The sequence below is a fragment of the Cyclopterus lumpus genome, chromosome 11, assembly GCF_009769545.1.
Source record: "Cyclopterus lumpus isolate fCycLum1 chromosome 11, fCycLum1.pri, whole genome shotgun sequence".
NCBI lineage: Eukaryota > Metazoa > Chordata > Actinopteri > Perciformes > Cyclopteridae > Cyclopterus > Cyclopterus lumpus.
Window position 1 is genome coordinate 9,209,937 of NC_046976.1, and position 22,068 is coordinate 9,232,004.

Genomic DNA, 22,068 nt, shown 5'->3' on the forward strand with positions numbered 1-22,068 from the left:
ATACCAGAAAAGGAGGCGGCAGACTAGAGGCAAATCTCCCTGAAAAACTGAACCCAGGGCCCACAGAGTCAGACTATTTTAACTTGTCTCAAATCAGTCTTTAATGGTTATTAAAAAAAACATAACACATTTTACCTGGTAATGAAACATCGTTATTCCTAACTATTTTTGGCAAATAAAGAATCAAATAATAACTAGGTATCAACAGATATCATGTCCCATGAACTATTGTTACAAAACTCAACCACATCTCCAAACCTGGCCCAAACTTTCATCATGAACTATAAACTAACAACTCAATTATAGTGTGCTTTTATTTGATCAAATATGTAGCCCCATATAAACGAGGCAACTGTCATCCATAGCCAGTAGCTCAGGCTAGCAATAAAGCAAATATTTTTAAATGGAAGACATTATATGCTTAACTGGATGAGATCCATATTGCTCGGGGAGAGTGACGAGACATTAGAAATACAGATTAATTCATAACAGCGTGCAATTCTTTACAAACTTCAGTAACAGGAATGTCATTTATAAAAAAAAACTGGGTTAATTCTTTATGTAATACATCTTAAGATCTTTACAGTTCCTTCTATTGTACCTTGTTTACAGTGTCAAATTGGCAAGTGGGATGACGTTGTCCTCCTGAATTGTCACAAATCCAAGATCTGACATTGTTTTCTGCACAAATAGTGAATACTAAATGGACAGAGATAAGACCCATTGAGGCACTTTTCAAATCATTTTGCTACAGTTCAGTGCTCTGACTGCCAGGAAAATGACACTCAAAAATGCAGTCTTCCCACACTTGACTTCCGGGAACTTGTTCAGAAAGGCTACTATTGCTTTGTTGAGGCCGCTGCACCAAAAGATCCTCTTGCAATGGATGGCAGTAAAAGTTGTCTCTACAGTTCACCCAACAGGCCTCTGAGGTTAGAACCAAGTGATGTGTTAAATGCTTTAGCGTGTCACTGCTCTGGCTGTGATGTGAAATAATCGTCTGTCTGGAACACGCTGGGGATCTCTGGACGTTGATGTGGTGATGGTCTTCTTGGGCTGGCTGGTTTCTGTGAGTGAAGAGACACAACATTAATCCTAAATATCCAATAGCACTGCCTGGAGTAAAATTACAACAACTGCCGTGTATGATTTTAAATGTTTATTGGAAATGGGACTCTGATCAACTCATTGGCACAAAAGATACTTTCACACCATAATTCACTGGTTATTTCAATGACATGAAGGCGCTCTCACGTTTAGGAAGCCTGGTACACTCATGGTGCGGAGGATCTTCTTGAAAGCACCCGGAAGTGTTCCTAGATCTCCCTCTGCCAACGAGACCTGCTCCTCCATTGCATTTACGTTGGCCCCCACCATCTTTACAAAGGCCTGCAGCCACACCAGAATAATATTAATATATCACAATTCTGATGAAATGGAGATACCGCGCATCATTATTTATGATAAACCTCATTGAAGACAATTCAACATCCCACTTACATCAAACTAAAAGTTTCACAAGCCCATGCAGGCATTTGCTTATTGATGCAGGAAAAATAATCGATTTCCCCCAATCTTTAAAAAAATATATTTTAAATTTGATATTTTTAAAATAGTAGGCAGATGAGTAAACACAATATACATTTGAAATAACTAAATGTTCAGAAGAATCCAATAATAAAAGTAATTATACAATAAATATGACATTGCTGGAACATTTTTGTGACCATTTTTTTGTGAATGTAACAAAGACACACCTTTCGAGAATGGATGGAAAAGGATGGATGGAAAAGCAATAGCCTTCATAACTTATAAGTATTATGTTTTGGATTGTATCCTCATCAGTTACTCAGTGGGTACAAAACAGTATTAGGATTTGTAAACAGGAAATTATTATTATTATTGGAAGTGGAAATATTCAGCTGATGAAGATTATCTTATTCATAATAGCTCTGTTTCTTCTTGTGAACAGGATATTTTGCAAAGTTAATTATCATTAAAACACTGCACACAAATCCTGTTTACATCATGTGACATCATTGTTTTCATGATTTATTTATTGTAGAATCCTTGATATAGTGTGCATTACAAAAACACCAACCTGAAGATGTTTGTAGTATTATTCAAGTAGCATTATTGACCTAGTATTCAATATTGCATAATTAAAAGGCTCACTTACCTCTAACTTATCAATTCTTCTGTATATTTGTCTCATTTCATCCGACTTCTGCTGGATTTGAGGTAAGTTTTCATTCACTATCTGGGAGGTATCATTACGGATCTAGAGGAAAAACACAAAAGGATGCGAGAGGCAAATATGCATAGTAATAAATACAAATGAGATACAGTGCATTCACAATATTTAACAGTGTTATAGCTTGACTTGGCTTACCATATCCAGCATTCCAACAAACTCATCTACTCTCGTCAGCATTTCTTCCAAGCTCTTGTCCAAGCACAGTATCTAAAGGAGAAATCATACAAAAAGTCTGGTAAACTGCACACAGAAAACTATGAAAAGCTACTGAAAATACACCAAATGAACTGGCATGTGTCTTCCCACAAACCAGCTAGCTAGCTCACCTTCCTTTAAAATGTCCTGGTACCACGCATTTCCAGTTATTGACAACTCAGGAATGACAGCAATTTGGTCGTGCTACAAAAACAATACAACCGTCTCCTTACACTGAAGACAGAGGTCAACTTTTTGGTGATGACATTGTCATCAACTGACTGTCAGTTCGGCAATTAATCTTTATCTAAATTAGTTTTATTTGAACGTCACGTGACTTGGACTTAAGTAGTCTCGAGTCGTGACTCCAATTTCTTGTGACTTTCATTAGTGTGTAAAGTCATCATTTAAAATCTGTCTGAGTTAACAGGAGGAAAACATGTTACCACATATTCTTACTTTCACACTGAAAGACTCTGCTGTACGTCCAACCAAAAAGGGAGGAAACATACACACTATCCTCTGAGTTAAATAGCATGATTACATAATGTAATGTAATTACATCATCTGGGTTGCTTCTTTCTCATCTTTGAAAGCTCGAAAGTGTTTTCACAGATTGAGTAGTACTGAACATTTTAATTCCCCCTAATGTTGTAGTCGAACATACACACTTTAGGACTTAGACCTGACTTGGGACTTTACAGTTAGGACTCGTGACTTAACCTAACACTTCTCTGCCATGATGTCACCACTTCAGTGTCGCTTAGCAACCACTTCACTTTCATCCATAACTGGTATCGCTGGTTACCTGAAGCAATCGATTGGCCACGAAGGATCGCTGCAGTAATATAAGTGTGAGCTACACGAACGTCTCTTCGTAAACAAAGAGCCACCGTTGCGCACCGTTCTTTGCATCACTTGCGTTAACGCCGCGAGCACAAACCTCTTCTCCGGCTGTCGCCTTGATGTAGGACGAGTAGCCGAGGGTGGCGTGTCTCAGGACTTCGTCGTCCTGCTCGGGGTCGTGCTGGTCGGCTGTCCCGGGCTCCGCTGCCTCGCTGAGGCTCGGGCTTTGAGGAATAACGTTAGCCGCAGCGCCAAAGCTGGGGCTCTGCGACACGGTGCCGCTGCTGAGGATTTCGCTCACCATGGACAGACTGCTCGCACTCTGTGAAACGATGCCGCTGTCTCTACTTATCTCCGCGCTGGACTCCTCCAGGGGAGACAGAAGGCCCACCCTGTCAACCCGATGGTGGTCCATAGCGCCTGTCCTTCTGATCTACTGCCGTGTTTTGCCTTGTCAACTGACTGGATCACGTGTGTTGTGCAGACGACGGTGACTCGGAAGGGTCAAAACAGTAGCGCGCAAACTTGTACTCTTTGCCCCAATTTCATATCAATATTCGAAACATGTAAATGGTAGTCAAAGAAAATACAAAACACAAATCCAAAAGCAAATGAAACACACACCGATAATCATTACCACTACTATCATTAATACATCTGCAGTTGGGATGTGTTATCAACAAATAGGCCTTGATCTGAAAAAAAGTCAGATCAATTATATAATACAGATGTTAGTATTTTGTGACAGTGTTTTTCATTTGTATTTGTACATTTCATGACATGCTCTGTCGTTGCAGTCTCCTCCAGCAGATGGCAGCCAGAAGTCCTGCATGGACATGAACTGTTATGCATATTAACTACTATGGCATTGGTTAAAAGAAAGTTTGACACAACTTTCAAAATACTAATAGTCAAATATAATTGATCAGTTTATTTGGAGGGATAATGCAGCAATGAATCCCCCCTCCCCAATATAAAATATACATTTGAACAATCATCTATTAGCTGTTTGAGCAGTGGGGCATCTTCAGTAAATGCAGCAGACAAAGATTCATTACCAGAGGTGAAAGGCTTTTGCTGCTGAGCCTCTGACCAAGGACAAAGCTGCTTCATGTCCATGTTGAATAGTGAGGGTGATTAAGAAAAATGTGATGCAACTTGACCTATGTATCTTACCCAACCTGACTGCTGCCTTCAACATGCCTGAACCTGAACACACTGCAGATTTACATAACAGGAATATGGTTAAAGGGACAATAACATTTTGAATGGTCATATTATCAACAGTCAGTGTTTTTTTCTAGTTTGTTGGAGGCACTGAAATCAAAATATCTTCACACTTTTACTGTATATAATGGTAATTACAAGTCAAGCAGTCACACCCCTTTATGGCACGTGTTGCGGTTAAGCAATTCCTTGTGTAGATGCTGTCGTTGGTGAAAACATTGGGATGTCAGCCTCTGCCAGAATGATTTGCTTTGTTGACTGTCAGCAGTGAGACGTTTTGTACACTTTTCACGCTAAAACCATGTCAAGCTTGAAATATCTCAGGATGTCACATTGTCTTTGCATTTCCTTTAAACCCACATCTCCTGTATGTTTAGTAGACAAAGTGTTTCTTTGCTACAAATGTTTGATGAAACAAATCAAATCGAATTTGCTATAGTAACACATAGTAAGTACACAGCTAAGTAACAAAGTGATGATATTAAGAATGATTTTAATCTAAGACTAATTGAATCACAAACTCTTAAACCATGTGTCTTTTCTTTCATTACATATACTGTAACTGAAACCGTTCAGTCTTAAAAAAAACTGAGAAAATTGTTGCTGAACCAAACATCACATTTCTAGTTTGCAGACTTAGAATAATTTATTGGAACAGATACAAGGATTTGAGCACAATCATCAATGCATAAAAGAACTATTAAAAAAAAAAATCATACTCTAAAACAGCATTTATCAGAATATAAGAAATATAGATTTACTCTTTAAAAACATCCATAAAACCCCAAATTGGTCCCAGTAATAAAAATGAAAAGGATCTTAATAAAAGTGGTCACTAACAAAAGATATTAGGCTGTAGGCACATTCAGAATTCTAGGATACAGTGGACTCGCCTATAAACAGTTATTTGTTCTGATGCTTACGACATACATACGTACAAATATTTTGATGCAAGACAAAGACAACTTTAAAAAATACAGGAAATATATACAATACATGTTCCTTGTTTCCTGGCTTGTAACTTCCAATTATTAAAGATCTTGTAAAAACAAACCAAAGTCACAAAATTTGCATCTGACAAAACACACTAAAGCTCATGTTTTTGTCTGTGTGTGTGTTTATAAGTATTATAGGGTAATGACGGTGCCGTCCTCCTCCACGCCTCCCCTGGGCAGTGCGAGGCTGTGTCGTGGGTCTGTTTTCAGAGAGCTGAGGATTTTGTGCAGGCTGCCATTGCTGTGGCGGAGGGCTGGGTTGCTGCTGTGATGCGGAGGCTGTACTTGGTGATGACGGTGCTGGGACTGCTGGTGCGAGTTCTGCTGAAGGTTCAGGTCTCTGTGGAGCTGGTAGCTGAGGCTGCTGCTGTGTTGGTGGTGGTGGTGGTGGTGGTGGTGGTGGTGGGACCCTCCGTTGAGGCTCGGCTGGGAGTGGAAGGAGGCAGTGGAGACCACCGATGAAGGACGTGTGGGCGGGCTTGGAGGTGCCGCTGGGCCTGAAGTGGTTGTTGGTGTCTGTTGGTGCGTTCGAGACGCACTGGACGCCAGGGAAGCATTGGACCTCAGAGACGGCCGCTTGATGTTGCTCTCAATGACAATATCCGTCTCCTCGTCACTCTCCAGATCGTCTTGGTAACCATGCGCTCCAGAGGACATCACCCCCACAGAGGCCACTGACAAACTCGGGTAACCAGTCGATCCGCTGCTGTCAGACGACTGGCCTGAACTCCCCGAGATTCTACTGCTGCGGACCACATTATTGCGCTGGTTCACCGGCTTGACGGTCACAATCAGGTTGTGGCTGTTGGCGATCATCATATCCGTTACCTGATCTAAGGACTTCCCAGTCACTTCAATGCCGTTAACCTCCAGCACCTCATCGTTGACCGCCAGCAGCCCGGTGCTCTCCGCCAACCCTCCAGGCACCATCCGAGATATGAAGATGCCGGGGACTTTCTCGAGCCCGTGTGGGGTCACGCGCACGCTGGTTCCATCTCGGATGTAAAAGCCCAGGGGTTTGTCCGAGCCGTGACGATACAGTCGGACACGGCGGTGAGATTCAGGTAGGATGTCCACATCAATGATGGAAGAGACGGGCCGGAAGTCCTGCGGCATGCCGATGCGGATGTGTGGCCGCTTGCGGTTGATGTCATTATTGCGCAGTGCGACCACTGCCTTCTTCTTACGAGTTATCGTGTTGGTGCCGTAGTTAGCATAGTCGACCTCTTCTGTGAAGCAACAAAAAAGGAGACAGAGAAACAAAAAGTGTAAGAAATTTGGTTTCTTGATTGTTAAAATGCAGGCAACACAAGTTGAAAACATTCTTCCTTCCATGTGTTGAAGGCAACATGGGAACATTTAAACACCGTAAGGCACAAAAAGATTGAGAGGAGGATCTGGAAAGTTAAAACAAACTGACAGAAAAGTTTCCACCGTGGAATTACAAAACATGTGGATGGGTCTTTGCCTACATCTTTAAATCAAACAGCCTGCTTTATAAATTCAACAACCTTTGATCAAACTATGCACAGATGTGTTTGAAAATAAACTTTCACTTTGTGAAAGAACCTGCTGATCATTTATACAGCATTGTATTCTATGAGTGTCTTGACACAATTTTCCTTACTGAAGCCACAAACAAGGCCTGAGTTATTGCTTGTTTACTCCACAAGTGAGTTAAGTACTTATTCACATAAGGCTAATAGTAAGACTCTCTTTCTCTTTGCTCTCTTCTGTGTGCATATTGGTATAAAACGCTGAGTGTGCAGAGCATTCCTGCCTGTGCTGACAGAGGACCCACCCCTTTGCTACCAGGCAGCAGCTGTAGAGATCTCCGGTGTGCCTTTTCTAAACAGGCACATCAATGTATTATCTCTCCTCACTACATGCAAGGAACTCAAAATATAGTTAACAATCCTACACTAGCTGAACAATATACCCCAAAGGAGATGATACATTGTGGAAAGAATGAGCTGCGAGGGAAGATCAGTGTGGTAATCTCAGTTAAAGCATGATGTTTCCAACCAGAGAGTCAGAGCAATCAATAAAACAATGAAATCCCTTATAGAGGGTTGGCTTCTTCAGAACAACATAGCCGCTGCCAAACATGCTAATGAGTGGACTTGCTTAGATCAAATAAAAAGGAGGTAGAATTGAGTCTTTGCAAGAGGGGAATGAAAAATATACTCTACGGTGTCACACTTGAGAGAAAAAAAAAAAAAGCCTGAATGCATCAATTGAGTTATAGTTCTGATAAAGGTACGATAGCGAGACATGATACAAAGTATGCTCTATGATGGAAAGAGGAATAATTTGTTAGCTCTCTAATCTTCAACTCTCAGGCGGACAGGAAATCTGGACACAGCAAAGCCTGATGTGAAAGGAAGTGAGGGGTCCCCAGGCGGGACCATCAGCCCCTGCCCTTCCATGGCAACGGCAATGAGTCATCTTTACCCTGTTTGGGACACCTGCTTTATGAACTTATTATGGGAAAGCACACTGTAATCTTTGGCCCCGTCTTGAAAGTACACTGTGGAAGGTGAGAACACTGAATATGGAGTCTCCTAGCAGAGCCAGCTGGCCAGTCGACCTTTCGGCATTAGAGGAGTGCGGACGTCTGCCATACAACTCCCTATGCAATGCGGACTCATCATTAATACAAGTTATCTTCTTGCACCGTCACCTCTTGCTCCTCCTGGGCAGAATGTTGAGTAAGCAGCATGTTTTACTACAGCCTCTGAGGGGGGGTGGGTGGGGGGTGGTGAAAGTCACAACCAGGAGAGGAGACAATGCTTTTGTGGGTGTCAGCAGTGCCACAGTACACATGGGGAATGGGTGATGACTACATTGGGGAGAAATAAGAATGATAAATGAGTGTTAGTGATGAAGTAGATTGACGTCTCTTGGCGCAGCAGGAAATGTAGTCGAGCCAAACTGCGGTGCTCAAACTGTGTTCTACCATAGAAAGAAAAAGCCGTATCTTATCAACTTTTGCTGCTTTAAAAAAAAAGTATATATATTTTTTTTTATATGCCACTTTAAAAGCAACCAATGCATATGATCAAACTTAAAGTGCATGGTATTTTTCGGGGTCTTGGCAAAAGCTGATTTGATTGAATCCAGACAAATAATTTGCTACAGGGCTGAAATTTCTGCCACAAGTGCAAGTCTCTCTGATGGGAACCATATTGGAGGGGATCACTGCAGTCTCATTACAGGTCTCTGGTATAACACCCTCCACCTTCCACACCCGCACCTCAGTCTGAAACCACATGGCACACCACATCACCCACGTCTTTAGTAGGACAGATGATCTATCAGTCAGAAAGCCTACGTGCCCAACTATAAGCATGCTTTCTAGTTATAATGTCTCACAGCTGTTCTGCATAATCCCATAAGAAGCCCATGTTGGCATAATTGGTTTAAAGAAACCCACAAATACAAAGACACGGTGTGTGTTTGATACGTGCTGGAGCACGAGCGGAAGAGGAAAGATTGAAGTAAAGCCGAGTGGGGGTTAAAGATTGGTTTACAGTGACTCATTTTAAAAGGAACTATGTCTAAATTATGTCTCGCCGATGTCCTTTATTGTTCAGCAATATAACTAACAATTTCGTATCCAAAACACATCTCTCCCCTCTATTTCTGTTTCTAAGTAAGTAAGACCAGCAACTCAAAAAAGGTAAACATAGTGAGCAGAAAACTAGCCCAGTGTAAACAAACTGAGAAACTCACAGGTGCTGACTTTGGCAGCCGTTTACTGCAGTAAAGTCAATTAAAGTATCATGCATCATGTACGGATCTATATAATTACCAAACATCCAGAAATGTCACATAGTTTGTGGTAGAATGTAAACCAAGTATGCACAAGGAAGGGCTTTAAAAACAATGAACACTGCTGCAAGTGAAACGGTGACGCTGCCAGTTGAAATTCTCACACTCAGCAAGCCCTAAAGGTCAACTTCAGGAAAGCAGAAATACCAAGTATTTACCCTTTAAGTGCACCAGAGCTGGACAAAATAATTGATTCATTGAAACGTCTATAGACAGTTGGTTGGCATGTATTTTGGTTTTAAATGTATCGTTCAAGCCCTTTGTCAGACAAAACACATCCAGCTCCAGCTTGTCAAATGTGAGAGGTTTTCCATTGCAAAGTTTAACATTATGCTTTCTGCTACTAAAGAAAAAAAAACCTGTCCAACGCACTTCATAGTAAAGATTGTGTGCATGTTTCATGGTAAACTGGCATGTGCTTCTACTACTGTACTGTGTAGTTTTAACCAAATGTGATTGCGGTCAAAGATAAAAAGGCAGAAAATTACTCTTTAAAATTACACTGTTCTATCCAATCTCATAAAGATCATCGATTACTTCAAAGAAGCTAAGCAAGGATGAACTATCAGGTGTCACAGCTTTCTGGTCCTAACTTTACCCTGCAAAGTCGAACACACGCACGCACACACAGCTAAACTAAGTGAGCACGTTCCAAGCAATCACACAAAGGTTATCGTAACCACTCCTGACAAACATAATCCCTGCTACACTGAAGCATGATGGGTAAGCCTGCTATTCAAAGATCGGCGGGTGACTGCCAGGCAGATGCAGACTAAACAGGACTTCAGATCAAAGCTGGTTAGAAAAGCTTGGTGCTTTTTTTCCCCACTGTTATTTAACAACACAGGTTATTTACTAATCAGAGTATGGAATATGAAATGTCGATTTAGTCGATGCACAGTCTAAGAACACAGAGAGCATGCATGCACACACCAGCTGTTTGCATTTACCCTAAACTTCTTCAGTTCTCAACTTAAGGTTCCACCAGCCAAAAACGGCTAATAGCGAAGCTAAATGCTGACAGGGATGGAAAAAACATTTATTCACTTAAACAACATTCAACATCTGTGATAAAGAGTATCAGTAAGAGTAATTCGAGAGCTCTGACACAGCTGGATGGATAAAAAAAAGAAAGAAAAGAGGTTGGCATTTTACAGAGGGATTTCCAAATTGCCATGCTTTCCAACATTGTAAACCTTAACTTTGACTTGCCATAAAGTAAATCAAGAAAAGGTGTTTAATTTAGGAATACTAGAGCTGAAAACCACATGATGCTAAAACTCTCAACAAGGTCAGGAGAGAGAGGTCAGAGGTGGAAAGACAGCTTCTGGGTGACTCCTACATTCTGCTCCCTGCTGATGTGTGTGGCAGGGTGTATAAGTCTGAATGTGTGTGTGTGCGTATATAAGGCTCTCGAGGAATGCGATGGTAAACGTAGTTGGCGATATCTCCGAACAGGTTGCAGACCTGCATAACCTCTCAAGACAGACGTGGTCTGCTTTGAACCAAAGCATCTGGCCATATGAAGCTTTCCATGATGCTGTTTTAAGTAATGTGATCCATCACTGGCACTATGCTAATCTTTTTTTCACAGCCATACTAAATGAGAACTACCTGACGACATCATCTACATTTTTAGCACAAAAAAACTAAGGATAGATATATATATATATATATATATATATATATATATATATATATATATATATGCATGCTACTCTGCAACACATCTTGTTGTAATGAGAAGGCAGCAAAGTAGTTTGCATCTGGCTCTCTCGCCATTGAAGGCCTCATGCTGTTGTTGGAAAAAAAGAAGAGAAATAGTCTGTTTCCCTGCAGCGCACCTCTAGTTAACCAAAGCAGTGAAGAGAAAGCCCTTTAAAGTCCTACTGCTTTTCCACCACCTCCCATAAAAGACAGGGGTCTAAAGAGTTTTATGATCAACCATTAAGCTCTGTGCACACTTGTTCCTGGCAGGTCTTCTTACATTCACTGACTCGGCACGACTGTAAACACGAGACGATGGAAATGAACCAAAAGAAAAACACACTTCCATTTTTTAAAACGAGTTTCAAATCCATCTTAATGTAATGAGCGATGGAATGCGAGTAATAGACTAATGATATGAGGAAATTAATCGACAGGGAATTTGTATGATGTGTGTTAGTGTACACTACTCTGCAAGCATTGATGTAAAAACATTAGGTCCCGAGTGAATATTCAACAGCACACCCTCTACATGACTCAAATGCTTTTGGTTCCCCTCAGAGGCACCGTAATCACCAAGCGCAAGTTCAGACAGTATGATGTTTGAAGAGGTGTTTGGGGCCGGCCTCTTGTGTGATATTTCACACAGGGCTTTGTGAAAGTTGGCTCACTACATTAAGTACTTTTGGTATACATGTATTACTAGTTGTTCATTATTTGTCAGTGTTACAGATGTGTGAAGGCCTGCCTGGCACAGCACATGAAAATGTTAATCTGTATGAATGGAAATCTTTGTCTTGGTGGGCAGTAAATGGAGAAACATGCTGTATCCATCTTTATAAAAAAAATTAAAAAGAAAAAGTAAAAAAAAGCTCCAATTATCAGCTATGCTTTGGCCATTTCTATACACTAACTATAGTGTTTATTTTTATATACTTTTCATTATTTCACATTTTAAAACATAACTATCAGTAACCTTGTTACTATGCGGGGTGCTTCACTTGGGGTAAAGGAGAAAACATCAACACCCTGCCAACAGCTTTAGTGGCGGCCCCTCGGGGGTGTGACCCCCTGGTAATGATATTTTGACTCAGGGATTTGACCCTAGCAGCACAGCTAAGAAACTTGCAAACACACAATCCTTTCAGACTGCTTCACGGAAGCAATATAGACAACTGCTGTGGTGGCAACACCCCGCAAAGAAGGCCACATTGCAACCCGGTGTATAAATGTGCGTTCTTCGATTTTCCCGACAACCCGGTCGACTTCACTCTTGGCGAGAGTATCGCTGAGGACCCAAAGGAGTGCAGAGACGAGTGTCCAGTTGTTGGAGAACGGTTCGAGAAAGCTGCAACAAGCAATCAGCTGAGATACATGAGATTTAGCATCTTGAGCACAGATATTATATTAAATAATTATAATTATATCTCTCTCTCTCTCTCTCGAAAAACCATGTTTCGCCACATTTTTCTGATAAACTTCAAAAAGGCATATTGATGGTTTTACTCTTTGGCTTTTGTAGAGATTAAACAAACCAGATAGCGTGTTCACTTTAGAGGTGCTGGTAGGCACATTTTCTTACCTATTGATAAGTGCCAAGCTAGATATATTTTCATTTTAAAAGCACAGCCACACTATATTCATGAGTTCACCTCCATAAGCTAAAACTGCAACCCATGACCCACAGCATGTTGCTTTTTCTGCAGCATATCCAGCTACAGTCCATCTATGCAAGTGACATTCCTGCACCCCAACAACCCCCCAGCTCCCCAGCCCCCATCACGGTTTTCAGCCAAGCGTGACAAAGTGCTTAGTGACAGGAGAGACCATAATCACTGGAGAGGGGGAGTGAGGCACGCAGAGAGAATGGTGAACAGTGCAAGACCCTGCTGCCTTTTGCATTAGGTCACTGGATGCTGTGGCAGTAGGCTTCATTCCTTGGCCCCACAGACGCAGACTTTCAAAACCACCAGGAATATGGCATAAAGTAGAACGGGATGAAACAGCACATGACAGAGCACAGCCAAGAAGAGACAACCCAGTACAATGCGGTCAGTGTATACATGTCCACTGAAACATATCCCCCTTAACCACATTTTTTTTGTGCCGTTAGCATTAGAAAAGACATGAATTAATACAATGGAGACACCTTTTCTATCGCTTTCTCCTCGTGGGCTCAGAAATAGTTGCTTTTCATGACTCTCCAGTGGTTTCATATAACGGTCCAATCTAAATAAACCCTTGCATCTAAATAAGCTGAAGCAAACAAAAACAAAACGTTGACGGGTCAAGTTTTCACCTTTGGCAATGTTCGTGCACGTGGAGCCCCTTCCAAAGAGACGTACCCATATAAATGTGAGGAATGAACCAAAACAATCAGTATTCTTGGATGTCCCCTTCTTCCTCCACTGGAAACGGCCGGGAAGTCTATCTGTGTGTTTAGGGGCTGACCGCTGCCAAGACGTTCAGCTCACACCAACATGGAAAAAGAATCCAGACAGAATAAAGAGGAACCTTTTTTTTTTTTTTAACATGCATACATATTTCACATTCTTGCAGGGTTGGTTGAGGCAGTGTCTGGATGGAAATTTGGAGAAGCTTGATAAACGTACGTGGTTAGAATCGACAGCTGCACTGAAGGTTTGGGTAAAAACTCACGGGAAGCTTCTGTATGCTGTGTTATCGGTGCAGAGAAGTGAAACATAACTTAATGTACAAGTACAGTGCTGGAGAACAATTTGGAGGTTCTTGTGCTTTACTTTAATATTTCTTTGCTGCTTCATACTACTTCACTACAGGCGCTACTAGTTACCTTGCAAAGTCAAAGTTAACAGGCAACACAAATCAAATTATGAAATATGATTGATTGTTACATGATGAAATTCTGATATTTTTAAACACATAAGATCATAAAAATATAATAATTTAAAAAGGTAAAACTGATAAAAAAATTAATTAATAAATAGGAGTGTTGAGTCTGAACTGTGGGTGGGCATTTGTATCACTTCACGCTTCACCGTAGATAAAAGAGCACGAAGAAAAAGAAAGGATGAGAAAAATCTAACAGGAATCAGGTGAGAAAATGGTGTGAAAGACAAGTTCTCTCTCCTAATAAAACAAAACCAAGCTCGAAAACTTTTGCATGCAAATGTCTTCTGGGTAGCTCTTTGCACGCACCCCCTCCATTCCTTCACTCCCTGCACTCATTTCACTAGCAGTTACCGCGGCACACGGGGGCCGAGCTGCACATCTGGGACACGTTAAACGGAGCTGCCTTGTCTGCTCCGTTCTGGCTCGGCCTGTGTGGTGGGGTGGGGTGGGAGACACAGGTTTAAGACTTGCTGCAGGTAAGGTATCAGCAAACCCGATCACACACAAACACACACACAGCCAATACACACACAGACGTTGGGCCAAATCACAAGGGGAACAGAGGTTAAGACCAAGAGAAAGGTATTTTAAGAGAAGGGAGTGTGAGAGGGCGTGTGTGTACATAAGGAGATTAACCTGTGTGTGTGTGTGTGTGTGCGTGCGTGTGACATATAGCAGAGGAGGGGAGGAAGGAACATCAAAGAAGGAGGAAGAGGAGAGCGATGGAGTAGACCAGTCTTGCATTCCTCCAAGCTTTGAAAAGGAACAATCTCCACTCCATCAAGTCTTTCCCCCCTTTAGAGAAAAAGTGCTGTTGAGGGGGTTCACTGACTTTACTGCCTTTCTTCTTATTTTCACTCAATATAACCAACTACTGCTTCTGGTTTTAATCCAGCTGCCTCTATGCATGTTTCCAACCATGAAAACACATGCCGTCGATTTAAGCTCCACAAAGTCTCCACCGCCATCTGGCCCACAGGTACCCGGGGTGATGCCTTCACTGACAGTGTGGAAGACAGTGTGGTCATGTAAATCTTGGACTTTTGGCATGAGAAAAGATGGACCAATAGTTTCTATTAAAACACACAAGAGTGCAATCATGTGACAAACAATTTTACAGGCATTTTGGCAAAGATGGGATCAGGGGAAATGGATTCTGGCAGTGCTGCGGTGACCCACGTCACAGCAGCAGACTTGGACCTGCGTCTTTGCCACCTGTCTGGCCTTCTGTTTGCGCGAGAGTCCAAACGAGTGATTACATGTGTGAGAGCAGGACAGACTTCAGGACGGCACGCACCACAGAAGGACTCGAAAATATGCGATTTCATCATATTCAGACTTTGTGTATTCCTCTAACAGCCAAGATGCACAAGAGAAACTCAAAATAGATACTATGATTAACATCCCAACAAATGCTGAATTAAAATCAATTATTCTCCCAACACTCACACGCCAAAACAAGCTTTGCAGCCTTCAGCCTCTTTGACCATCGCATCATGTTTAATGAGCCCCCAGGCTGAAAAGATTTGTTCTCAGTTGGATTGGATCAGAACAACGTTTAGGAGTGCTGTGTGAATATTATTCACGTGGGCTCACTAAGAAGTAGAAAAAAGGGAATTCGGTTAATTTGCAATAGCAAGAGATGGTTTTATTGTTAAGAAAATAGATACACTTGTGTTGAAAATATTCATGTTATTTAAATCGTGTCAAACTGGTTTTGTGAACTGCTATCAAATGTAGCCATACTGGCAGCCAGAGCTAAAAATAATAAACCCGCATGTAAAGAGAATGCAGTGGTTGCTCTGAAGGAGCAGTTAACTGAACATTTACTACATTATATAAACCAACTGAATTAAAGAAAACCACGGAGGCTTGCAATAACATATCTCACTCTGTGTATTTAGCCAACATGAGAAGGTTAACAATATTTGGAAGCCAAATATAGAAACTTACACATCTAAAAATACTGTGGAAATCTTATACATTAGGAAAAGAAATATATGGACACAGGTTGACTTTTTGTGCTTTCTGGTTTGCATGCGTTTATGTGTCTGGTTTGTGCCCCTCAGCCATCCATCCATCCATACTGCTCCAACATGTCGTGAAATGAGACCCAACCCGACCTGGTATTATTTGGACCTGGTTCGGTTTCCTCAAAACCACAAGTGAACTCAGGAAGACATCTACGACTGTCCTAGTGTGTAACCTCCAACTTCACCTTCTGATCTGATCAGTCACTTTCTAATCTTTTATCGGCTGCATTTGACAACAAGCAGACTAGAAAGATTATGTTATTGATTATGTTATTTTTGTCTGTCTCCGCGTCACAAACAAAAATAGGGTACAACCCAAGTCTCTTAATTGCTTCCACGAGGAAACAAGGAAATATGTTTAGGGGATCTGAGACGGCCGGTCTGTTTCTAATGACGGCGGCCGCTGATCACAGCTGGAAAAACCTTTGGGGAGTCTGTTCACATGCACTGGACTTACACTAAATAAAGACGGTTATCATCACTGGACTTACACTAAATAAAGACAGTTATCATCACTGGACTTGCACTAAATAAAGACAGTTATCATCACTGGACTTACACTAAATAAAGACAGTTATCATCACTGGACTTGCACTAAATAAAGACAGTTATCATCACTGGACTTGCACTAAATAAAGACAGTTATCATCACTGGACTTACACTAAATAAAGAAGTTATCATCACTGGACTTACACTAAATAAAGACAGTTATCATCACTGCCAGAGTAGAGATGTTTTCTCTGTAGTAAATGGCATTGAGTATTAATACGGTGTTCTGTGTCCTGCTTATACGCGGCGTAAGCATCACTTTCTGCTGTCGGAATTAGTTTAATTATTTGCGTCTGTATGTTTTGAAATTGTGACGTCATTATTAAATAACTCAGAATATGAGTGGTTTCTACACTGGAACACATTTATTAGGCTCAATATTCCTACAATTAACATTTCAACTACTTTCAGATCTCAGATCAGATCAGCTGCAGCGTCCAATCAAATAACTGATGAACAATGAGGAGGCAATTTGAAAATTGACAAATTATCTTCTGTCAACAGGTGCAAAGAGTGACATCCCATCACAGCCAGTTTTTAATTGTTGTTAACTGCCGGCTTAAGGGGAAAAGAGAGACTGAGAAAGGGCGAGCTAGTCTTCACAGAAGACGCCTTGCTGAGAAGATCTGCCATCAACCCACAGGAAAAGTCTTCCTCTGTTATGAAGCCGCCTCTGGAGACATTCATCTCATTCACACTGTGGGCAAGAAAAATAATCCATCACACTGCAACTCGACTTATATATGGCCAGAGAAAATGTTGTCTCCAAAGCTGAATGAGATCATTTTTCATCCTTATCCAAGCAGACAACTGCACGGTCACACACACACCTCTATTGAGAAGCTCTGGCATTGTGCCTCTTTTTGCTGCAAATCAGAATGGCTGAATATGGACTTTTGTTGGTGATCCACTTGGACGTTACCATTCAAGGGGATTCAGCATGAGATTTCCACTGGTACGTGGTACATCCTGCCATTCGCGAGCCCCTCATTGACCTCGACAGTCATGAACAAGGGTCAATAAAAAGCCCCGTCCTGGCCTCCAGGTGAGGGGCCCCTATTCATAGGGTGTGATTGGGTAAATCCTCTGCAAGTTTGAACAGGCCTTAGTCCCAGCCTCCCCTGCAACTGAATTACCAACACCCTCTCTTACACAACCACGCAGCATAACAGAACACTTCCTGTGTGTGGTGACACATATCCTTGGTTCATCCTGCTCCTTGCTTTGCTCCACTGACTCCTTTTGTAGAGTCCTTCATCTAGTCTCTGCAGCCAGATCACTACTAGCTCTTCTCTCTCTCCGTCTCTGTTTCTCTCCCTCTCACACACACGCTGTCAAAACTGTCTATGGGAGTGTTTCCACATGAGCTGTCAGTGTCCATTGTTTTGGCGAGTCTCTGGGACACAATTCATATCAGGACAAGAGTCAGGGCTCATTGCTCCCCTCCTCCATTCTTTTCCTTCCTCTCCCGTCCTGAACTGCTGAGTTGGCCTTATTCAACCACCAACTCGTGGCCCACATGTCTGCAGAAGGGGGAGGGTTGGTAGGAGAGGGGGCAGCATCTTCTCACAGTATGCAGGTGATTCCTGACAGACATCTAGGAGTCAGTTCACGAGCTCATGAGATGGCCCATTTGAAGAAGAGCAAGGCATTAGGTTAAATCTTAGTTTTCTTAGTAGTTTGACGTTTTTCATACTGAATGCACCAATACTGCAGTCATCTGAAATGGGCTCAGTGAAAAACAGTCCAACTTTATGAGACTAAAAAAGGTACAGTGGGTGAGTGACATTGTTCCATGTTAAAAGAGAAATAAGTGCTATATTACATTTAACATTTGTATGTCATAAACTTCATATAAAAAAAATTAAATAAATAATATATATATATTTTGCACAATTTCTTGGTGAGCTGGACCCTGAATCACAGATGAATCAATCAAAAGTATGTGACAAAATGAAGCTGTGAAAAAGTGCAGTTTTTAAATCATTCAACTGATAACTTAAGAGACTGACTATAATAAAGCAAATCAAAACATCACAACCAAATATCCAATGACTGAATGGTACAGAAACTATTCCAAGAGAAAACAATGACACAATGGAAAAACCAGAGATAAGACGCTCGCTTTAGATCCTCTTGATCGAAGAGGATTTGCTTTTATGTTAGGTGTGCGATGGCTACCGTTAGCTCTGGTGATTTGTGATAGCCAATCATAAACACTCCTTGCTCCATTCTAGCCAATCAAATCCCTCCAGTGTGTGCGTTATGGCTGCACAATTGCCAGATTGGTGAGGTGGCATGACAGCTTGTCTCATTGTTTTAGCCTCATGACCTATATATGGCTATATTCATTTAACCGACAGTAATTGTTCCTTTAATTCCGCCAGTACGGGCAGGGTAGGCGCTCCACTCAACAGACACACTAGTGTCCATTTCATAAACTGCATTTGAACACAGCCCACATAGCCATGTTTGCACAGGCTTTCATGTTGAGTGCATTTAGTTATGTAGGTTTTTTTTAGCCTGAGGGACTGTGAACCTTTGACCAGGGTCATCAAATGGAGAAAATAAGTAACATCACATGCTACAAGGTCTGGTTGGTTTTAGGAACAAGGAGCGCGTGTGTTGGCAATACACAGGACCGATAGCATATGCGCCTTCCATGAGCATCAACAGCGGTAAGCACAACATACTCCACTCATTTCAAAGCAGAAGTCAAAATAAATAAATAAGGGGGGGGGGGGCTGACAGATTTATTTGTTTATTAACTAAACCGTAGACAACCTACCAACAGTTAGCATGAGCCTGTTGTTGTAGCCGAGACACTGTTAACCTAAGAGTAAGCTGGGTGGCTCTGAGGCCAACCGGGCCATTGGTGAGTGCATTTAGTGCAATAGAGCTGTTGTGAAGCATAGTCAGTCCCTCCTTTGTAATTATGGACTCCCAAAATAACCCTCTACAGAGGCAATGCTAGGGCGAAGTCGTGCTATAGCTACTGTGCACTTCTCATGGCTCAGCTTAGGCCAGAGAGCTATACGTTGTCTCTCAGGCCAGAACCTAAGATGCACTTGTGTTGGTTAGAGAATTACGAGAAATCTAATGAAAGGTTTTCAAATTATTTTTTTAAAAGTGGAACTACCGTTAGAAAGTCATCAGGTCAAACCGATCCAAAAGTTACTAAAAGAGCAGCAGAAAAAACTAAACACACCAACGCTGAGATATTGTTATACATTTGTGAAAGATTACAGTAAACTAGATAGGTGATGTTTCTGTCAGTGACAATCTCAATCTCTTCAAGCCAACCTGCAGGCGAGATAAACTAAGATTTCCCAAAAGGACACACATAATTTGCTCAAACTTGCACTCGTGTTCATGATTGTATGTGTGAATGTTTGAGTTTTCCAGCACTGCACAAAGAGCATGCCTGGCCTTGTCCTCCAGTAGAGCTGTAATTAAGGAGTCTCACATTGAACCGTCTCTGCACAAAACCAGCAACTCCTCCCTAAAATAAAACCCACTAACATCCACCCAGGCCAGCGTCCATATTCCCCTCTCACTCTAACCCCAAATCTTCACCCTCTTCCCTCACTTTGCTCATGGCGCGCTTCTAATCTTGGCCTGGGAATTTTCCACTGCATTCTCCTATTCAACCAGCCTCAGTATTTTCTCTGTCCTGTTTGAGGTGAAATCCATCCTTATATATTGGTATATATAAATGTACCTGTAATGTTAGATTCAACCACTTTTATTTTAATGTTTTAAAGAAATAAATCTACAGTTTAGGAGATAAGCTTATTATCTTTCTTGCTGAGAGTTAGATGAGACGATTGATACCAATCTCATGTCTGACCATTAAATATGAAGCTAGAGAAAAGGAATGTTAAGCTTAGCTTAGCATGAAGACTTAAAAGGGGGGGAAAGGGACTGATAAAATCCACCTAACAGTCCCTCTAAAGCTCACTAACGTGCATGTTAAATCTCACACAAAGTTGGAAATTCAGCACGACGTGTCACGTCTCTTTCCACTTTCAAGCCATACACCAAGACAAAAAAAAAAAGAATTAAAAAAAAGGCATAGAAGCATTTCAAGTTTGTTTTTTTCCTCTTTGAAGGTTTATGCTGCAGAGGAGTGGCCTGCTGGTGGGGGCTTAGGAAGTTGTTTGTTTGTCCCTGAAGGACTGGCTATATTCATCACATCCAGCATACAATTTTGAAAAAGCCTGCGTCTCCGAGCTCATTTAACAGCAGCATGAGGTCAATTTCAAGTGAGCCGCTGAGTTTTTAAGAATCAGAGTAATCATAACAGAAAGTCTGTCGAGGTGTGATAGCATTCCTCAATTGAGAGCAGCTGTGCGTGTAGTTCATTTTTTAACCAATATGAAGAACTACAAATCCACCACATCCTTCAGGAAATGTGCGCGTCAAACATTTGAGCGGTTTTGTTAGAAGGATGAATTTTCAACCCAGATAATTTTTGACAATTTGTGACACGCAAAACCAAAAAGGGGGAACATTGTTTACTCTGTTTGAAATTTTTTTTTTTAAATCCCCCCCGCAAAAAAAATCTATGAAATCCACATTGAACGGGACAAACGGATGAGGAGGAGTGCCCCGACACAGACTCTCCCGTCCCGCAATGTCTGGAAACTTCACTGTGGGGGAGCAAGGACGCAGTTCAAAGCGGGGTCGTAAACCAAAATGAAAGCAGGGACTTAGGAAACACAAACACCAATATAGTTCTGCCAAACACAACAGCCCTTACAAGTTTAATTAAAACACAGGACCTTCCCTCCCACGCCTCAATAACAGAGAGGACTTCAATATGTGCGTCAGATGGGATTTGTGATGTGTATGAACGGTCTGAAAGCACATGTGTGCATCTTCTGCTTTGTTACAGGTCCACCACTTCTGTGGGGACATAACAAATAAATAAAAAAAGACTCCACAAAACACATAATACGAATTAGTAGAGGACGGCGTGCGTGTGTGTGTGTGCATGCTTGTGTCTGGCTGCATGTTTAGGATCGGTGTGGATTTGTGTTGGTCCCTTATTGTGCCAGCTGACATGATTTACAGTGTCATCCAAGCTGGTCTGCAGAGGCTCTGCACTCAGAGGCACAAAGAGAGGCAGCTACCCATCGGACACGGCTTCTTTTCCGCTGTCCTGTGCCTGGCAGGCACCAGGCATCTCCATCACACTTTAACTGTGGCTGGCATTGTCTGAAGACATGCAGAGAAAAGGCCACACACAGGTTTTATTGAGAAGCCCACACACAAACTACCTAAAGAGGTTTTATGGCACTGAAACCTTTTCCCAGTAGAGACAAGGATTTATTTGGTATGGCGCAGAGATGCACTGTGACACACACACCCACAGCAAGCGGGACCGTTTTCCGACACCGACGAGGCCTCGAACACCTCACTTGACCCAGATGAGGCGCTTTCAAAAGGAAGTGCATTTTCCCATGCTGCTGCCCTCCGAATGTGACCCAGATGTGTCAAAGTATCTGTGAAATAAAGCGTAGACAAAAGCTTGAATAACAGGCCTTTTGT

At 41.8% G+C, this 22,068-nt stretch overlaps 2 protein-coding genes across 4 annotated transcripts in view; both read right to left on the reverse strand.

The window, feature by feature from the left end:
• Window positions 1–83: 83 nt before the first annotated feature.
• bloc1s4 (biogenesis of lysosomal organelles complex-1, subunit 4, cappuccino) lies at window positions 84–3,800 on the reverse strand. The gene is made up of 5 exons (XM_034546050.1): window positions 3,396–3,800; window positions 2,393–2,464; window positions 2,180–2,281; window positions 1,255–1,389; window positions 84–1,067 (listed from the first exon to the last, which is right to left on the reverse strand). The coding sequence occupies exons 1-5, from the start codon at window positions 3,711–3,713 to the stop codon at window positions 969–971; spliced, it is 726 nt and encodes a 241-aa protein (XP_034401941.1). The 5' UTR covers window positions 3,714–3,800; the 3' UTR covers window positions 84–968.
• Window positions 3,801–5,156: 1,356 nt separating this feature from the next.
• The window catches only part of pard6gb (par-6 family cell polarity regulator gamma b), a 28,224-nt gene continuing 11,312 nt past the window's right edge, over window positions 5,157–22,068 (reverse strand). For all 3 annotated transcript variants that reach the window (XM_034545303.1, XM_034545305.1, XM_034545304.1), the window contains exon 3: window positions 5,157–6,749. In XM_034545303.1, coding sequence (XP_034401194.1) covers window positions 5,653–6,749 — 1,097 coding nt within the window. In that variant the 3' untranslated portion in view covers window positions 5,157–5,652. The remainder of the gene's footprint in view (window positions 6,750–22,068) is intronic.